This window comes from Nansenia antarctica, assembly GCF_963989245.1.
Source record: "Nansenia antarctica genome assembly, chromosome: 16".
Classification (NCBI taxonomy): Eukaryota; Metazoa; Chordata; class Actinopteri; order Argentiniformes; family Microstomatidae; genus Nansenia; species Nansenia antarctica.
In genome coordinates this window covers 23764300-23783925 of record NC_137686.1, presented here as the reverse complement: position 1 = coordinate 23783925, position 19626 = coordinate 23764300, and the positions used below count along the sequence as shown (strand labels likewise).

The window sequence follows — 19626 nt, the reverse complement described above, 5'->3', positions numbered from 1 at the left end:
CCTTCGGGTGAACCAAATCTGACTCAGCTGTGGCTGTATCTTCTTTCACGTTCCAGGATGCTTGTTTTAAAGATTACTCCTGACCAGGGAACAGAGGGAAAAAAAGGGGGCTTCTACTTCTGGGAATTGTAAGAGCATAAACACATTCTTCGATCGAAGTGGCCGTCCCGTTTAAAAATAACTAAATAACACCATTAGTTTTTTTTAATCAAGTGTTAGTGGCATGAGGAAATAGTCTCATAGAGAGAACAATAGAGGAGTAACAATTAATATGTCTGAGACATAGTTGTAGAGCAATAAGTGAATGCAGGACACTTACAAGAGAGAGAATAATTGCACAAGATGAAAAACAAAGGGCAACCGTGGTTCAAGTACCACCAATTATATTATCCCTTTCATTGTATACCATACCAGGGCTTCCAAACTAACCTCATCTAATTAGTTGGAATTAATAAGGCATGTCCACCACTGGTTGGCTGGGCCACAACTGGCTCGCTGAACTACAACTCTCGGTGGGCCAGGGGGGAGGAGGAGGAGGGGGAGGAGGATGGATGGATGGGGGTTGGGGGACAGAATCCAGAAGTAGGCTAAATGACTGACGTTTCTGTGACAGTCAGCATCCAGATTGTGCGTGTGAGAGCTCGGACAGATCCCTAAAGCAGTTAGAGTGACATCCCTTCCCCCCCTTCCTCATCTCTCTCCCCCTTCTCTCTCATTCCGGCTCTCGTTTTCACACCCCCATGTCCCAGGAGCCCAGATACATGCACATCCCTTGAGGGCAGATCGCGATCCTCTCTAGGTCAGCTCGGTCCACTGCACATTCCAGAACCAGGCAAACAACAGCTGGGTGGACCATTGATTGGGCCTACGCCTTTTGACCTTGAAGTGGTTACGAGGGCTCAGAAAAGACGGACACTGAATGTATTTTGCCCTCCTACGCAGATAAATGTTGACAGAAAACGTAAAACGAAGTACAAAATGAAGATTCAGATAGGGCCTACTTATTTTTTCCTCATAAAAAAAGGTCAGATTTACTATTTTGGTCTCTACAGTCCTGAGCTATAGTTTATGCAGTATTTCTATTGACGAAACAAAGCTTAGTTTGAGGAATAAACACATCAATAAAGAGACAGTTGTTAGCTCCAAAATTAGCATTTTATTCGGATGGTCGGGGTCAGAGATGTATAATTTGTATTCCAGTACATACGATTATCCACAAAGCTTCAGACAAAAACCTTTCCTAGTTTTAAAGCTGATTCAGTAATTAGTGCCACCGGTGTCATAACACCCCTCCCCCCTTTTTGGTACAAATTTCAAACAGTTGTGCTGACAAGATTGCTAGTTTTTTTTCAGTTTTTTTTTGTTCAGTTGTTTTTTTCTCATTTTATACAAAAGACTCTCTTAACGTCTACACATTTAATGTCACCCGGTCTTTATTTTTTTTTGTAAATAAATTTTGGAAATAACATTTTTTTTTTCATTTTTGTTGTCGTGAAAAGATAAAAACATGCAAAAACTTTGAATTTGTAGTCCAAATTATACATTTACAAGTTCGGAACCTTTTGCACTTCTTCATAGACTACATCAAAAGAAAAAGAAAAAAAGAAAAAAAAATACATTATGTACACACATTTTCTTTACAGTGAAGTAAAAGTTGAAAATACCAGATGATGACTAAGGCAAATGAAGTGTACATGGATTAGAACAAAATAAACAGTTTTTGTTTTTGTAAAATACTACACCACTTCAGAAATAAAGGAAAAAACTTATTTAGCTACAAAAGTATGATTTATGACTCCCTTTATTTGCAACCAGCTGCATAAGTTTATTTTTTTTAGTGAAAAAAGTCTAAAAGTCTAGCGTACTGTACAGTGCTGTTCTCTCACTTGTTTCTCCCCATCCAAGCTAACAAAGGATCCTTCATCATGTCGTCATCTTTGTAATCATTTAAATAATCATTTTCAACAAACAGCAGTATTGTGTAACCAAAAAAAAGCATGTAGAAGCGTACCATAGTTTAACATACTTTCTTATGTTTTGAAATCACTCCAAAAGTCAGTACCGTTAAAGCCTTGAACATAAAACTAATCATTCAGATCCAAAAAATGTACAAAAAGGCACGTTATATCCCAGTGCTTCTGTACTGTGAAATTCAAGTGTAACTGAGCGCGCTCAATACCAACGATCCAAACAGTGACAGTTCACCAAAGTTCCCAAAGTTCCCTCCCCTTCTCCAGTTCTGGACCGCAGCCTATGCCTAAGCCTTCAACAAGCATATGTATGCGTAGACTACAACAATAAGCCTAGGTTGGTTGTTTTTGAAAAAATCTCAGAATTATGTTTCGTTTTTTGTACTTTTCTGTCATTGTTCCGTCGTCACGAGTTCGGGGGAATATCGGTTTATCAGAAGCTGTCCACGTCCATCGACAGGGGAAAAAAAAGAAGATATCTTTCTCTTTTCCTTTTTTTTCTCCATTCTTTTTTTCTCCATCCCTTGTGTGTTGTGTCGTGTCCTGTCCTTTAGTCGTCGCTCCCGCCGTACATGTCTGCGAGTTTTCTGAAACGTGGGCCCCAGTCGTTGAGGTAATCGTAGTCCTGGTCGCCCCCGCTGCTGGAGGAGTTGAGGGAGCTTAGGGAGCCGGCTGTGGAACCGCTCCCCTCGTAGTCGAACACCAGCAGGGAGTCGTAGGGTGGGGCGGTGGGGTCGTTGTCCGCAGCCTTAAGTCCCTGGAAAAGGAAATCAAAAACAGGACAAAAAAAACCTGTTAGAATTGAGAAGATTAAGGCCAGTTCACCATCAGACCTCGGTCTGCCACAAGATGGTCTGCAACCACAATGTGAACTTATCCGCACATTCCTACCCCCCCCCCACCCCCTTCCACTTCCACCCATAAACAGGCTAATATCCCCCCCACCACCACCACCGCTTCCTCCTTTTTGGGGGGCTGCAATTCTTCTGGTGTTGGAGGATAATCCTAGACTTGATCAAAAGCTGAGATTGAGGATGACCAACCGCCTCAGCTCACTGGGACGTCTCACCCACTTATAAGGCGGCCCCCGCTTCCCCCTCCTATCCCCCTCTGCTCCACGGGCACAGCCTGGGGGTGGGGGGGGGGGGGGGGGGAGGGGGGTGAAGAAACGCTGTTTGGGGGTGATACTACAGCCTACCGTACTTCATTTCATATTTCGTTCAACCAGTGTGACATGTAAGAATTGCGAGTAAGTTTGCGAGTGTGTCTGTGGGTCTTTGTGTGTCTTTGTGTGTATACTACTCAGTGGTTTTTCAGAGGGGTGTGGGGTTGGGGTGTGTGGGGGGCTTTTTCCATCTTGGAAGAAATTGTGCTTTACATTCCCAGAAGCCCTCAAAGCTAGCCCGCGGCGGCGGCGGCGGCGGGTAGCAGCGGCACGAGAGAGGTCCATATGGATTGCTATTGATTTCCTGGACCCATTCCTTAACGGGACTCCCGAGACATGATGGATTGCTAATCTAGCGCTGGAGATGGTGCTGTGGCCTTGAACCACCATTGGTCTCCGCTCTCCACAGCCCCCTCCGCCCTCGCCCTCCCCCCCACCTCTTATCACTGCCACTGAGGACATCTAACAAAAAATAATAACTGAATTAAGAGAAACAGACCCAACAACACAGAGAAATGAGCTGCTAGGCTCATTGTGACCAATGTCAGAGACGTATAGCCCTCATCCCCCCATCCTGGCTAGGGCTACATCAGTAACCCCTCTCTTTCTCTCAAAATAAGAAGGATAGATTGAAACAAAGTGCCGGGGCGCATAGTGATTATTTTCCACTTGTTAGCCTTCGTTAAACGTTTGCTCAGGGCTGTGGTGCTGATAATTTGGTGGGAAATATGACAGATGGATCGTTCATTACAATTATAGCCATCACTGCTCCGGTGGTTAGAATCCCCCCCCCCCCCCACCATACCCACACGCACGCGCACGCACGCACATGCACGCACATACACCACACACACACACACACACACGCACACACACACACACAGTGTCTTGTGAGGGTAGCCAATCACAGCGCTCGCCCTGCTAATTCCATTAGAGACTGAGTCATCCACTGTGCAAGAGACAATGGTGTATCTTAGACGAAAAACTGTACTGTCCTCACTAAACGATCTTAGCTCTGCACTCTCTTCCACGGCTAACCGGATGAGACCTGCACATTTAATTGAAAGAACATCCCTATTCAGACATTTTCTTTAGGAAGTTGTCCGGGTCATTTAACATTTCTGTGTTACTGCATTGAGAGTAACATAGCGTCAACTTTGAGAACCCTTTTGAAACTTCTGTCAGTTCGAGACAATGTGTGTCCTCTATGTCCTGCATCCGTGTCTTGCGAGGGTGATGCAGGTGAAGGTAATTTATCCAACATTGCTTACCTCAGTGGGAAAAGTGTTTCCGCTGAATAAAAGCCTATTGTTGCCCCTACTGAGAGGGTAAATTCTTGGGCGGATTTGAGATCCTACACGTCCATTTTCTTCCCTCTTTTTTAATGAAGTGCCAAAGGCTCAGTGGGCATGGGGGCTGTGTGCACACTCCAGACTTGAGAAACCGCACTACACACACACATGCACACACACGTACACACACACGTACACACACACACACACACACACACACACACACACACACACACACAGAAACACACACACACACACACAGAAACACACACACACACACACACATACACACAAGCACCACCCCTCCACCTCCTCTGGCAGCTAGCCCCTGTTGTCCAGGTCAGATTTCAGCCCCGCCTTAACAGCTACCAGCAGGGTGCATTGGGGGGATCGACCATGACCGTGTGTTTGCAATAAAGAATCTCCAGATTGAAAACAGGCTGACATACTCTGACCGCGATGTGAACGTCTGGGTCAAGATGCTCAGCCCCGGATGCCTCCCTTTATCCTCTTAAAACAAGAAGACTTCAACCGGCAGACTTTCCTCTGCTGCAAGACATTGCACTCTTTCGCGGCTCTCTCCCTCTTTTTTCCCCCTATATAACACTGGTCGAAACAGCTCAAGCTCACTCCATATAAATGGAGCTGACAAGAGCATTAAGGAGTATTCGGGGCTTTCTGAGAAAGAGAGAGAGGGGGGGGGGGGGAGACAGAGAGCGAGAGAAGAGAGAGAGAGAGAGAGAGAGAGAGAGAGAAGAAAGAGACAGAGAGATAGGGATGGAGGAGAGGGCGGGGGAGAGAGAGAGAGGAAGGAGATTTAAGATTTTAGAGAAAGAACTGGGAGTTGGAGAGACACTGTAGAGAAGAGGAAAAGAGGGGGGTAAAAAAAGAGGAAAGCAGAGTTGAAAGGGCATGTTCTCATCTAAAAACATGGGCATGGGAATTGGCCAAAATCTGTGTGTGTGTGAGAGAGCGAGAGAAGGGGAGAGAGAGAGAGAGAGAGATTTCCAACACTGTGAAAATGTCTTGTCTGTTGTATCTGGTAAAAAATACATGACTGTCGTTTTCATTTTACATTCTCCCTTCATGCTGGAGTCAATGGCCGCCCGAGGCGAAGCGAGGCCATGTCACACAGAGGGCATCTATAGAAAGCTCTGTTTCCCATCCTAGAAAGACATCTACACAACCCTGCACCCGCCCCCTCCCCGCCCTGTAATTAATTCAGCGCATGAAGCCATCCCTCCAAAACCCAGACCCTTGGGGAACTCAGAGATGATTATTCATCATATGGATCTTAAACCCGTCTGAACTTCCCAAATCTCTGGGAAGGGACAACTTCCAGTAGCAGAACAGTTAGATACATTCAGTACTATTTGACGATGACAACAAAAAAGGGGAGGGGGGGGGGGGGGCTTTTGAAAAAAACGTGTGTTTACCTCGTTGATGAAGTCGCCAATGTCGCCGGGGTGGGGGGCGGCCGACCTGATGGGGTACTGGGGCTCGGGGTGGAGGGGCCTCTCGTCCATACGCCGGATCCCAACGGGCTTGATGGCGTCGGGCTCTATCGTGTCGGGCTGCTGCAGTTGGCTCAGGTCGTAGTCCTGCGGGAGAGAGAGGGGGGGACAGATGGACGAATCAGCACGGAGCCTGGTGTAGAGACACACAGACTCACAACAGACCTGGGTGTACTACTCTGCTCTGCACACACACACACACACACACACACACACACACACACACACACACACACTCGGACACGATAGACCCAGGAGGAGAGAACGCTGATCTAGATACTGACCAGAACCGCAACACACATGTCATACATGTGGCCCATAAACACACACACACACACACACACACACACACACACACACACACATACACACATACAAGGGATACACTATACAAAGTGTCTATGGTGAGTGAGAGAGGCTTACCAACTCCATATGGCCCCTATAACGAGGACCTAAAAAGAAATTCAAGTGGGGTAGTAGTTGTGTCTTTATGAGAGTGCATAAGTGTTACTCTATATCTTTTTTTTTTGCTTGGTAGAAGAAGCATAACAACTATTGCTATTTCTGTGTTTTTTTGTTGTTGTTTTGTTGAGGAACGCTTAGCTGTGCATTTAGCTGCGTCAGTACTGAGGGCCGGGTTGATGAGTCAACAAGGGTCGTCTAGTTTGAAGGGTGTGTCTGCAGGGAACTACTCTGCTCTAATCAGGCCCCAGACACGGAATGGCGCATATGCATAAGCCATTACTAATCCTATTAACATTGCCAAGGCAACCCGACTGGCTTGCAGTTTCTGCCTCGTCACAGGCTGAGAAAGAGAGAGAGAGAGAGAATGTGTGGGAGTGGAGGGGGAGAGAGGGAGAGGGGGAGAGGGGGAGAGAGAGAGGGATTGATGGAGAGAGAGAGAGAGAGAGAGGGGAAGAGAGAAAGAGAGAGAGAGAGGGAGAGAGAGAGAGAGAGAGGGGAAGAGAGATAGATGACAAAGGAAGGTAGAGGAGAGGGAGAGAGAGTGAGTGAGAAAGAGAGAGAGCGAGGGAGATGACAGACGAAGGTAGGAGAAAGACAGAGGGAGAGAGAGAGAGAGACAGTTCTGAGAGAGTATGAGTGCTGAGAGGGAGTGACAATATTTGAAGTGCTGAGAGAGTGTGACATGGTGAGCTCAGCTGTGGACAAGGGCAAGATGGCTGGTGACAGAGAGGATGGCGTCTGAGAGTCTGTGTGTGTGTGTGTGTGTGGGGGGGTGGGTGTGTGGGTGTATGTGTGTGTGTGTGTGCTTAATATGCGTGTATGATGGATCGTTCCTCTTTAGAACATTTTCGGTAATCCATCCATCTCTAATATGTCCCTTCAAAATTGTCCCTGCTCACTTGCACACACACACACACACACACACACACACACACACACACACACTTGCACACACACTTGCACACACACACAGACAGACAAGACTGACATTCTGCATAAGAATGTGCTCATCTGACGACACGCCGATCTAAAAATATATATATATATATTGAATTTACTCAAAAATAAACATTAAGTGAACAGACACTCACTTGTGAACAAAATAGCCCACACACGTCAACCCCATACTTCTACACAATATCACACAGATGAAATATACACCAATGTACTCAAAACAAATTAATATTGCTTATAAAAAAAATCTAAATCCCACAAGGACACAATGGTAGCCCTGAGGCTGGCTGAGGAGAAGGACAATGGCCGCCACACATCCCTACAGGATGCCATCTGTCCCCCCGAGCCCATCTCTCTCTCTGTGACTCTTCCAGAACCTTCCCCAGGGGTCACACCAGGGGTCAGCCAGGGAGTGACGGACAGAAAACACGTAACCGCAGAGGCCGAAATGGATGGGGGGTGTCTACGGGTGTCTGTCCTCTGGGTGTGTGTGTGTGTGTGTTTGTGTGTGTGGGTGGGCGTGTGTGCGTGCGTGTGTGTTCGGGTGCGCGCGTGTGTGTGTGGAAGGGGGCATTCTTCACAAATTCCCCAACCCACTGACATATCATGTTTCTCCCCGCCCCCCCCCCCCGCCCCATGACCAGAGCCACATGGAATCACTAGCCACTGACATTCCCTTGCCTTGGCCTTGGCGCGATTGTCCAATCGAGAGCGCCGGGGACCAGACAATAACCTAGAGCATCGGGCGCACTTATCAACCTGTGTCACGGCCTTGCCGTGAGTGAAACATTTTCATAACACGTTCGTTTTCCCCCCTCCCCCGTCTTTTTCTCTCTCTCTTGACAACCGAATGTGTGGGAGGACTGTAAGGCTCCCCGCTGCTTCCGCAGAAACAGTTTTGTTATGTCAAAAACAAATGAGTCCGAGGAGCCACATACGTCAAGAGTTTGGTTGGGGATTTTTTTTTCTTCTCTCTCTCTCAAAATGAATCCGTCCTAACATCAAAAGGTTTTCGGAAATAGATTTTTTTTCCCCCCGTCCCGTCTCATCAGACGATTATGTCACATACTATTTTCAAAGGCTTCGGAACTCTTCAGAACTCTTATGTAATGACTCCCGAAGATATGCGATATATACTGTATGCATATGTTTCTTAATGTATACTTTTTTTATAGATGTATATTGTAGAATGTAGATGTAGCTCTTATATCTGTGAGTGAGGGTAGACAACTCAATCCGGCGTCTCCTTCGACTTCTATAGAAGTTTACATATTCCATCTTCCTTTACTGGGGGATGTTTTTCCGATGATTTACAAACGGCTTGGTGAGCGAGGGCCTCATCAGCTGTCGACTACAGGCAGAAGGAGTGCCTTATAGAACCAATAAAGACTGCTGCGATGGTGGCAGTGAATAAAATCAGAGACGCGGAGAGAGAGAGAGAGCGGCCAATGGTCTGACACTTCAATTTCCTCCCCCAGCGGGTGAGAACAGAGGTGAGCATTATAAAGTCCACTGACACACACACACACACACACGCACGCACACACACACGCACGCACAAACACTCCCAGAGTCTGTAGACAAGACCATTTCCTTCAAGCGTCTGGCCCTCCTCCGCTCGACACAAAATGGAAGCTCATTTTCTCTCTATAAATCTGCCCGACCACTGTCGAGCCTTTGAGCGGTGCTATATCACTGCGTTTTTTCTCGCAACGTTTTTTATTTATTTATTTTTTATCACTGTGTCTGTGTGTGTGTGTGTGTGTGTGTGTGTGTTTGTGTGTCTAGGCCATAATGGTGTCTATTTATCTGTCTTTGAGTGTGTGTGTGTGCATTCGTGCGAGCATGTGCGGGGGTATGCACACTCCCTCCTGTCCAATCGCTGGCAGATGTGGAATAGCTTCTCAGTCATATCGTTACCTTAGATGGAGCTTCATTATTACAGCACAGCAGATGTCTGTCTCTCAATTACATTAGCTTAGCAATTACCTACAGTCTCTAAGGCTCATTTAGGACTGAACTGGGTGCCCCCACACTCATCTCCTCTACCTGAAACACTGTGCTCCATCACAACCTTAGCCAGCGGCAAGAACACACTCCATCTGTGATATTGCCACCGATTTACCAAACGATTCCCTTATATTAACCAGAGGTCATTACCACAAGTGTGGTTTTCTTCTATGTGTGTGTGTGGTGTGTGTGTGTGTGTGTGTGTGTGTGTGTGTCAATCTCTCTCTTTCTCTCTCTCTGTGAGTGTGAATCCATGTATATATGTATCAGTTCACTGTGTGTCTGTGTGTGTGTGTGTGTGTGTGTGTGTGTGCGTGCGTGCTGTACCTGGTCCTCCTCTCCACCGCCCTCCTCGTCGTACTTCAGGATGTTGTCCCTGACATCGTCCTCGGGGTCGATGAGCAGCTGCTTCGCCTGACGCTCCTTATCGCGACGTTTCATCCACACCACGAACAACAGCACCAGGACTAGAGAGAAAGAGAGAGAGAGAGAGAGGGAGAGAGGGGGAGAGAGCGAGAGAAATGGGAGATTAACGCATTTGCTTCTCCCTTATGAACACCAAACGCTTCTTCTGTCAGTCGTGAGTAGCAGGCAGCAGAGCGCAATATCACCAAACATTTAGATTATCTCCCACCATATTACAAAACCTAATAATGTCTCCCATATTTTCATACACATGTAATCCAATCCAGCATTTAGAGCTTGGACACGATTCCTGATAAGGACTATCTTTTAGGATAATCCTAAAATAATCTAGCCGTGTCTCGGATGACGTTTAGCTCTTTTTAAAATAATCCACGTGGGAGCGTTCGGTGGGGTTTGGGAGAGGGCGTGAGGGATTGTGCATTTGTGGTGCTCTGGTGTCAAAATGGCGGTCGACATTCTATGAACGGGGGGGGGGGGGGGGGGGGGGGGGGGGCGTTTACTCACTGAGGAGGATGATGATGCAGAGGAGGATGGCGATGATGGCGCCCGTGCCCAGGCCGGCCGCCATGATGTGCTGCTGGTCGGTGCAGTCGCCGTTGTGGTCGCACTGGCACACCTTGACCCGCAGGTAGGAGGTGTTGGACATGGGCATGTTGCCAGAGTCGGTGATGACGATGGGGACCTCGTAGATGCCGCTCTCCAGGAAGCCGATCTTCAGGCTCATCTGGGCATAGTCACCTGTGGAGGAGGGGAGGAAGGGGGGAGAGGGTGAAAGAGAGTGGAGGGGGAAGAGATAGAGAGAGGGAAGGGGAGTGAGTGAGAGAGAGGGAGAGAGAGAGAGGGGGGGGAAGGAGAGGGTGAAAGAGAGGGGAGGGGGAAGAGATAGAGAGAGGGAAGGGGGATGAGTGAGAGAGAGAAAGAGAGAGAGAGAGGGAGGGAGGGATGGAGAGAGAGAGAGAGAGGAAGAGAGATAAGTGACAGAGTGAGGATGAGAGTGCAAGGAGGATGAGGGTGAAAGGGGACCAAAGAGAGGTTTAACTCAACTGCTTCTTATCCCTCGGTAACACCTAACACTCGTGTTTTTGTTGTTGTAAGAAAACGCCTCACAGTGCAACTCTTTTTTTTTTTGGGACAAAATACACAGATTAAGTCGTACCACATAACTTGCCACCAGTGCGTAATGTGTACAAATGCGATTAAGGAGCCTATGAATACAGGTAGAAACCTACAGTACCTGGAACTGGCATCAGCATACTGTATCTAATCCCAAAAACATGGTCAGGATTTTGCGATTTCAGAGCTTATAAATCTACTGAAAAGACATTCTGATAATGCCGCTTATAGGCTCAAGCCCAGCGTTCCTATAATCCATACGGCTGTTATTATCCTATTAGCATTTTTATTCAGTGCGTTTAGGCTCGCAACATCTAATCTCTAGCGCACAACAAAATGAGTCATTGCTATTTTATGATTTTTTTATTTGGTGCTTGTCATTAGCATAATCAATTATTAGGCGCTTGCCGAACCAAAGGGCTCTTATTAATCATGTCTGTGGCGTCTTTTAATAAAGAGCATGGGAGGCATGCTACACAGAGTGTTGTGGCAGAGCGATGTTGCAGCCAATCGTGGGTACGTCTATACTGCTTCTAAACCGATGCCAAGCCTGTACTAAGTCCTCCAGCAGACGAAAGGAGGGAGAATTTGGAACTCACTGGAGAATCACATGGTGTTCTTTGTTTTTTTCCAGCACAGCACTAACACATCTGATTCATTCAGAGTCATTCAGTGCTTCGTACAGAGTGGAGTTGTATACGCTAGCCGGCACACCCTAATTCCAAAACCGGAAATATGTCAAACTCTTGACGTATGCGGCTCTGTGACCAACAGTGTTTTGTTGTGGTTCGAACACCATGCCTAAATGGAACACACAAGCGTCTAATATTTTGGCCTAGAGGATCTCTTCAAAGTCTTGAGTCAACAAATTATAATTTTTCTTGATTATTATTCCTTTGTATTTTACAAACACAACACGACACAGCGTCATTCCCAACCGCCTCCTCCGCCACACCACGTCACGCCTTACCGCTGAGTCTAGTGATGGTCCAGTTCCTCCTGACGTCCGAGGGCCGGTTGACCAGCTCGAAGGCGAACGGTCCGGCGTTGGGGTTCAGGTCGCCGTCCAGCGCCGTGATGTTGATGGCGTTGGGTTCGGGCTTCTCGCAGATCTCCACCTCCTGGGGGAAGACGCTGGGCGCGTTGTCGTTGATGTCCAACAGGAAGATCTGCAGCGTACCGGTGCCGCTCGCTGGAGGGATGCCTAGGTGGGGACAGACACATGGTCAAATGGGAAATGGACTGCACTTAGATACAGGGTTCCCACACCTTCTGAAACATCAAATTCAAGCACCTTTCAAGGACTTTCAAGACTCAATTCCCTCAAATTCAAGGACCCAACACGGCATAGTTTGAGACAGATCTAGATGAGAATTTATATAATAGGAACTATCCGCTCACAGACAACAATTAAAAAGAGAGGCTTGAATGTGTGAATACTAGATGGTCTCTTGCCGTCTCTACCACAGCACAGCAAAACAATATATTGTGAAATATGTGTAAGTTAAGCAATACAGAGACTTATTTACTAGTTGACGAGCTAAGTAAAACAGAGAGAGAGAGAGAGAGGGGGGAATTCAAGCACTTTCAATGACCCATGTTTATTTTCAAAAACATTTAAGACCTTGATTTTTTTTTCTTCAAATTCACAAACTTTCAAGGACCCGTGGGAACCCTGTATATAGCTCCTTTATCCAAAGCGCTTTACAACGGCCTCTCATTCACCCATTCACACACCAATGGCGGCAAGCTACCATGCAAGGCGCCGGCCCGCTCACTGGGAGCAATTTGGGGTTCAGTGTCTTGCCCAAGGACACTTCGACATGTGGCCAGCCGGGGTTCGAACCGCCGATGTGCCAACCTTGCGATTATTAGACGGCGGCTCTACCTCCTGCGTCACAGCCGCCCCATAAACATTGAGATATGTCATATAATATACTGTAATATCATAATATACGCCATTTAGCTGTCGCTTTAATCCAAGCTGATTTACATTGCAGTGATACATGTGCGTACATTTATCAGTACACGCACGCACGCACGCACACACACACGCACACACACACACACACACACACACACACACACACTCAAATACATGTTTATGAGAATATTGACACAGACACACCCACTTGCATACGAAACACATCAATTTATTCTAGAAAAACTAAAATTCCATCTTAACCGCAGTCTGATCTGAGGAGCTTGTATGTGTGTGTGTGTGTGTGTGTGTGTGTGTGTGTGTGAGTGTGTGTGTGTGTGTGTGGGTGGGTGGAGGGGTTATCTGAACTTTTGGAGGGTGAGGGAGTAGTGGATGGTCTTGGTGAGGAAGGTGTGTGTGTGTGTGTGTGTGTTAAGTGATCTGCATGAACGATTCGTGATCCGTGGTGGGGTCATTTAACAGGGTCATGAAATGGTGGGTGGGTGGCAGGTTGAATAAAAAGAAAACTGCATTGTGAAAAATCAATGAATGTATAATTATTGTGCAGATCATATCTATAGGCTACATTGAGGGACAGGGACATGCGTGCGTGTGTGTGAGTGTGTGTGTGTGTGTGTGTGTGTGTGTGTTTTTGAGTGTGTGTGTTAGTGATGCACGGGATGACTCATAAGTCTGTGAGGCAGGCACGGACATAAATGTAGAATTCTTGAGATATTCATATCTATAGGCCACATTGAGGTTTTTCTTCCATTAGTTGTTATCTGGTATTAGTGCGTAAGCCTCAGCTTTAGGGCCTAACTGTATGCAAGCCAAATGCACGCCGCCGACCATCAAATGCTTTCGGGAACTTGGGCAGAAAATGTTAATGTTGAACTTAATTTTTAATTCAATAAGAGGATAACGCTGTGAAATGGAGAGTTGAAAATAAAGTGAAGGGAGGGCCAGAAAAGTCATGTTTGGGAACGAGTTGGTGAAATGGTACAAGAGGGCGACGGCGGTGCCAGCTATGTTATGTGGGTCGATTGTGAGGCATGAACATACAGCTCACGTGCGCGTCACTCGTGTGTGTGCGCGTGCATGTTTGACTGATATACAGAGGTAATATGAGTGTGTGTGTGTGTGTGAGTGTGTGTGTGTGTGTGTGTGAGAATGTGTGTGTGCGCGTGTGTGTGTGTGTGTGAGTGTGTGTGTGTGTGTGTGTGTGAGAACATGTGTGAGAATGTGTGTGTGTGTGTGTGTGTGTGTGTGTGTGTGTGTGAGTGTGTGTGTGAGTGTGTGCGTGCGTGCGTGTGTGAGGGCGGGCTGGAGATGTTCTGAAGAGAGCGCGTGCGTCTTCCTGACGAAAGTCACGAGGAGGGAATACTAACGCGGCCAGACAGAGCCCAGTGTCGCTCCGCTCGGCTCCTCTATGTATTCACCCAGCTAAGAGACTTCTTTTTTCTTTCTTTTTTTTTTTTACCATTCAGGCCACGTTCAAAGGAGCTAGTCATCCAATCCTGACCCATTAATGCCGAGAAACCTCTCTATTGGGGGAGTTTTTTAAGCCTATTGGCCCTGCTGCTATGCTCCGTGGAACACGTTAACCCTGGAACAGAGGAACAATCCTCCCAGTGGAGGACAGAGGTGATGACATCTGGTTTCTGGGCTTGCTAGAACATGTAACCTTCAGATAGATGGCTGCCCAAGTGCCCGGTGCGACGCTGACCTTCAAGGGTGGCTGCATTCGCAGTCGCTCGAACAAAAAATGAATTCTAACCAGGTTGTTTGTATCGTAACACTTTTCCAAGACGGTGGGTGGCTACATTCTTTGCTTTGAATGTTCACCTTCAACAAGGTGTCTGTGCTGTAAAATGCCTGTTATATAACTAAAGGACATTGTCAACAGGGCGGCTGTGTTTGTGCTTGCTGGAATAATAGCTGTCTGGTGGAGTGCGAGCTTTAAGTGCCTGGGTAAAAAACAGCTCGAGTTGACAGTCGCTGCGTTCGAGGACCTTCCGTGAGGAACTTTCGACGGCGCGTGCGTAGGGGAGGGGGGGGGCAGCTGTTACAGCGCATTAGTGAGAGGCTATACGTACCACTGTCAGTAGCGAGGAACGTCGCATTGTACAAATTGTTCTTCACGTAGGACGACTCTCGGTCCAGAATGGCGATGGTGGAGATGCGGCCGGTGTTAGGGTCGATTCTCAGCCAGTTGGCCGGGTCCGACAGCTTGGAGTATCTGGGAATGAGGGGGGGGGGGGGGGGGGTTCAGATTAGATTTTCCATTCTTCATCTTTAAACTTTTAATGTTGTCTTTGCATTACGACCGGTAAACATTCTATACAAAGGGTTCATTCCACCCGAAATGAGTATACATTCCCTGTAATATATATCTGTACATTACATACTGTACCCCCTCCCAAATTTCGTTGTTTGGTACCTGTACTATAGCAATGACAATAAAGACCATTCATTCATTCATTCATTCATAAGCTACCTTAACTGTACATAGCTCATAACTGTATATACCTCTACACTACCGTACTTGCCGTACTGCACCTATCACTATCATTACCATGTTCTTATATCACTATTTGCACTTCTGGTTAGATGCTGAAGTGCATTTTGTTGTCTAGTACTTTAATACTAGTGTCTAGTACTCTGAAATGACAATAAAGTTGAATCTGATGTAATCAAAAGTTGAATCTAATATATTGTGAAAGCGTGGTAGTCGAGGGTTACCTAATGGTCTGCTGCAGGAAGCGGTCCGGGTCGTGGGCGGTGTACGTGGTCAGAGCCGACTCGGGCGGCATCCCCTCCTCCAGCCTGATGGGTTTGAGGGTGGGATCGAAGCTGGGGGCCTCGTTGACGTCGATCACCCCGATGGACACGGTGGCGGTGGACTGGCGAGGGGAGTGGATGCCGCGGGCCAGGGGCAGCTCGTTGACCGCGACCACGGTCAACACGAACGTCCTGGTCATCTCGTAGTCGATAGGCTGGAGAGACGGGAGAGAACGGTCAGACTATGAGGAGAAAAACAAGCTGTAGGACGAGAACAGACCGACGGTAATTCAGATGATTCAGATGATTCAGATGATTCAGAGTTCAGATGATAAAATGCTAACATGTAGGACGATAATACAGCGCATGCTGCAGTACATCATCAAATATAATGGCAGTTTTTTTCTTCTAATTTTTCACCAGAGGGGGCTCTTTAAAGCCTCAACAAAATGCTGACTAATCGTGCTGCAATTACCCCGCCCCCTTCTGAATGAGACCAAAACACTTGATTTTTTTGCACATTCTCTCTATAGGATAGATGACCCACATAGCATCAAACACACCAAACATACAGCACACGGCTTTAATAAACGATTCGGTTTGAGAAGCTGAATTTGTGTCTTAGCTATTCAGTGTAAGTAGTTCTCTGGGGAGGCGAAAAAATGGTGAGGATGAGAGGGGGAGGAGGGAGGGGGGGAGGGAGAGAGGGGGGGGAGGGGTGGAGAAGGTTGGAAATAAGTTCCGGGCAGGCACGGGTTCGCCTATCGCTCACCTTGACGACGGTTACCAGGCCTTCGTTAGTGGTGGGATCAGTGGGCACGGAGAACCTGCCGGTGGGGTCGCCCCCGGTGATCTTGTAGACGGCGTTCCAGGCGAGCGTGTTGGGCTGGTCTTTGTCCGTCACCGTCAGGTTGGCCACGATGACATTCACACGGTTCTCTGGAACCTCTCCGTAGAACTGCATGAATAAAACATCAGGCGGCAGACAGGGGAGCAGTTAGAGAGACTGTTGTGGCAGCGGGAAAAAATGCACACCGCTCGAACGGTCGCTCCGCCTCGATGGGCTACCAGCATCCGTTACAGGTAAATAAATGTCACGTCGAGACTTATCGTGTCATCACTAGCCATCTCTCTCCCTGATAGCAAAGCGATACCATTCGACATTGCAGCCTTTCACGCAAATACATTAAGGTAGGCCTGTATAGCACCTCACTGACTGATGTAGTCAGTGTCAATACTTTCTAGTGTCAACATTTGGGAAGAGAAAAGCGATTGTACGCATGGCTGGCTCTGGCCTGTGGAAAATGCTTCACAAGCAATGTGTGGGCTGAGGACATATAGACACAGTGCGGCAGGGTCGGGACCATTCAATTTCCATCCACTCCCATTTGGAGAAAAAAAAAGATTTGAATGTCAAATTCAATCATGGAAGAAAGAAAAAGAAAAAACGTTTCACAAGTAAAAAAAAAAGGCTCCCCTTTTTCAGTGTATTGAGAAAAAAATTGAAAATAGATTGTCAATTTCAACTGACTTACTAAATTGAAACCATACTGACCCCCAAAGCCGTAGTGTGAGTATGTGGGATTATTTTTCCAGCGCTGTGACTGGGTTTACAGTTTAAAGGGGGGAGGGGGGGGTGTGCAAAATCAGTTTTCTTACCGTCTCTGCGGTGAACTCTGGAGGGTTATCGTTGATGTCGGTGACCCTGATGACTGCGGTGGCGGTGTTGGAGAGGCCGTACATGGGGTTCCCCTCCATGTCCGTCGCCTGGATGATCAACGTGTACTGAGGAACTTTCTGGAAGAAACCCAAAAAATAGCATGGTTTAAACCAACCCCTGTTTCCATCCCATGACTGAAAAACCTAGTGTGAAGCCCCATCCGTAAGTGGTACACACCAAAAGTTCATTATAATCACGGATTATTCTACATTTTCAAATTAAATGTACAATTTGCGTGAAATAAAATCATTATCGTTCCCATCTCTCTCCAACCGCGAGGGAACAATTTTCAAAAGTCAACCAGCCCGCTTTGAAATCCCAATGAGCAATACTAGTTATTATCCCAGTGTTCATTAGTTCCCCACAGAGAGAAAGAACGAGAGAGAGAGAGAGAAAGAGAGAAGGGGAGAGAGAGAGAGAGAGATCAGAAGAGTCAAACACATATCTGTGGGAGATCATTGTGTTTCCTGCCGCTCGGACAATGATGATGCACGACGCGGGATCTGGCCGTGTAACAAATGACACCCTTCACATTAAAAGCCACTCAGGTGACAGACCAGTTGCTAGGTAATGGGAAGCGTGCCAAATTACTTTCACGGTGGCAACAGCCATACATATAACAGCCTTTTGTCCCGAGGGCACAGTTGATTGAGTAGCCAGGCAGCCTGGCCAGATTGCCCTCGCCAGAATTGCCCCAACTGGCTTCAGTGTTACATATTTATTTCCTTTTTTTCCCCCACCTTTCTTCTTCTTCCTTTCCCCCACGGTAAGCAGGGCTATCCAATTAAGGGAGCGTGTTACCATTAATAGCATGCCGGTAAAAATAAATAAAGAAGAAGAAGAAGAAGAAAAAAAATAAAAACGCATTTAGCTGTTCAATGATGCATGTTGCATCCGTGTAGGAGTAAGTAAGTATGGAAGCGGGAGAGAGCGTCCATTTTCAGGGGCGCTCGTTTCGAAATGGTAATCAGCTATGCTTTATTTGGCTCATTAGTCCTCAGACACGGTGGATATCTACAAAACAACCCAGAAATCTGTTTATATCGCCGAGCCGCGCCATCCCACAACTCATTTAGGGTAAACAAAGGAAAAGATATCTTGATATGAGACGAGAGTGCATCGCGCGGCAAAGGAGAGCGGATGTAAATTAATGTGATAGACGACCACGTTGTTGAGAGTGGGACTTTAATGCTGCTGTGTTAAAAACAAATAGAGGCCACACACAGACACATACAGCCATACACACAGCCACAAACTCACACGCACACACACACACACACACACACACACACACACACACACACACACACACACATACAGCCATACACACAGCCAAAAAGTCACACACACTCACACACACACACACACACACACAAGCACGCACGCGCACACACACACACACACACACACACACACACACACACACGCACAAGCACGCACGCCCACACACACACACACACACACACACACACACACACGTACCTCTCTGTCCAGGCCGGCTGCCACGGTAATGATGCCTCCTGTCTTGTTGTTAATGGTGAACATGTTGGAGGTAGGACTCTCGGGATTCTGGGACAGAATCTTGTAGCGCAGCATCCCATTGGCTGTCTTGGGGTCATCAAAGTCAACAGACGTTACCGTCATAACATACGTCCCTGGGGGGTGGGGTGGGAGGGGGTGGAGAGACAAGAGACTCAATTTAACAAATGTTGGTCAAACATGCCCATGCCCAGTTTTTTTGTGTTTCATTTCGCTACAGTCATTTAGGACCATCAGTGTATAACAATAGGAATCAGAGAGTATATGTACATCGTTAACTATGACCTGGCTCCAGATCTGATCAGAGTGTGTGTCCGTTTGTGCGTGTGTGTGTGTGTGTGTGTGTCTGTGTCTAGCCACACTCTATGTGCTTCAGCCAACTACTCTGAAACCAACACACAGCAAATAGATCTGGAGCCATTGGCTAACGCACTCCAAATAAAAGCATTGTCTGAAACATGTTGCCAAGGCGCCCTCCTTTGTGAGGCTTCTGCAAGCACAATCCAATCCATACTGAATTCCAGCCATATTAGCAAAATGATTACCCCCCCCCCACCCTCCAAAGAACACTGATGGAATGGAGGGTGGGTAAGGGGGTATGTGCTTTAGCCAACTACTTCGTCGTTCACAATAGTGAACAGTTAGGAGTTGGCTGAAAACAGCGTAATATATATAGATCTATATATAGAGAGGCCCTGGCTAACCCTCCCCAAATAAAAGCTTTCGCTTTTCGTCATCTAAAAACGTTGCCAACGT

The 19626-nt window shown here is 47.0% G+C and overlaps 1 protein-coding gene across 2 annotated transcripts in view; it reads right to left on the bottom strand.

Moving 5' to 3' along the window:
* Positions 1-1142: 1142 nt before the first annotated feature.
* Positions 1143-19626, bottom strand: part of LOC308171572 (cadherin-2-like) — a 68745-nt gene continuing 50261 nt past the window's right edge. For both annotated transcript variants that reach the window (XM_080546439.1, XM_080546440.1), the window contains 10 exons: positions 18814-18986; positions 17271-17408; positions 16384-16569; positions 15573-15826; positions 14927-15069; positions 11880-12113; positions 10301-10534; positions 9698-9837; positions 5864-6028; positions 1143-2727 (listed from right to left, as the gene is read on the bottom strand). In XM_080546439.1, the coding sequence (XP_080402565.1) occupies positions 2521-2727; positions 5864-6028; positions 9698-9837; positions 10301-10534; positions 11880-12113; positions 14927-15069; positions 15573-15826; positions 16384-16569; positions 17271-17408; positions 18814-18986 (1874 nt within the window). In that variant the 3' untranslated portion in view covers positions 1143-2520. The remainder of the gene's footprint in view (positions 2728-5863; positions 6029-9697; positions 9838-10300; positions 10535-11879; positions 12114-14926; positions 15070-15572; positions 15827-16383; positions 16570-17270; positions 17409-18813; positions 18987-19626) is intronic.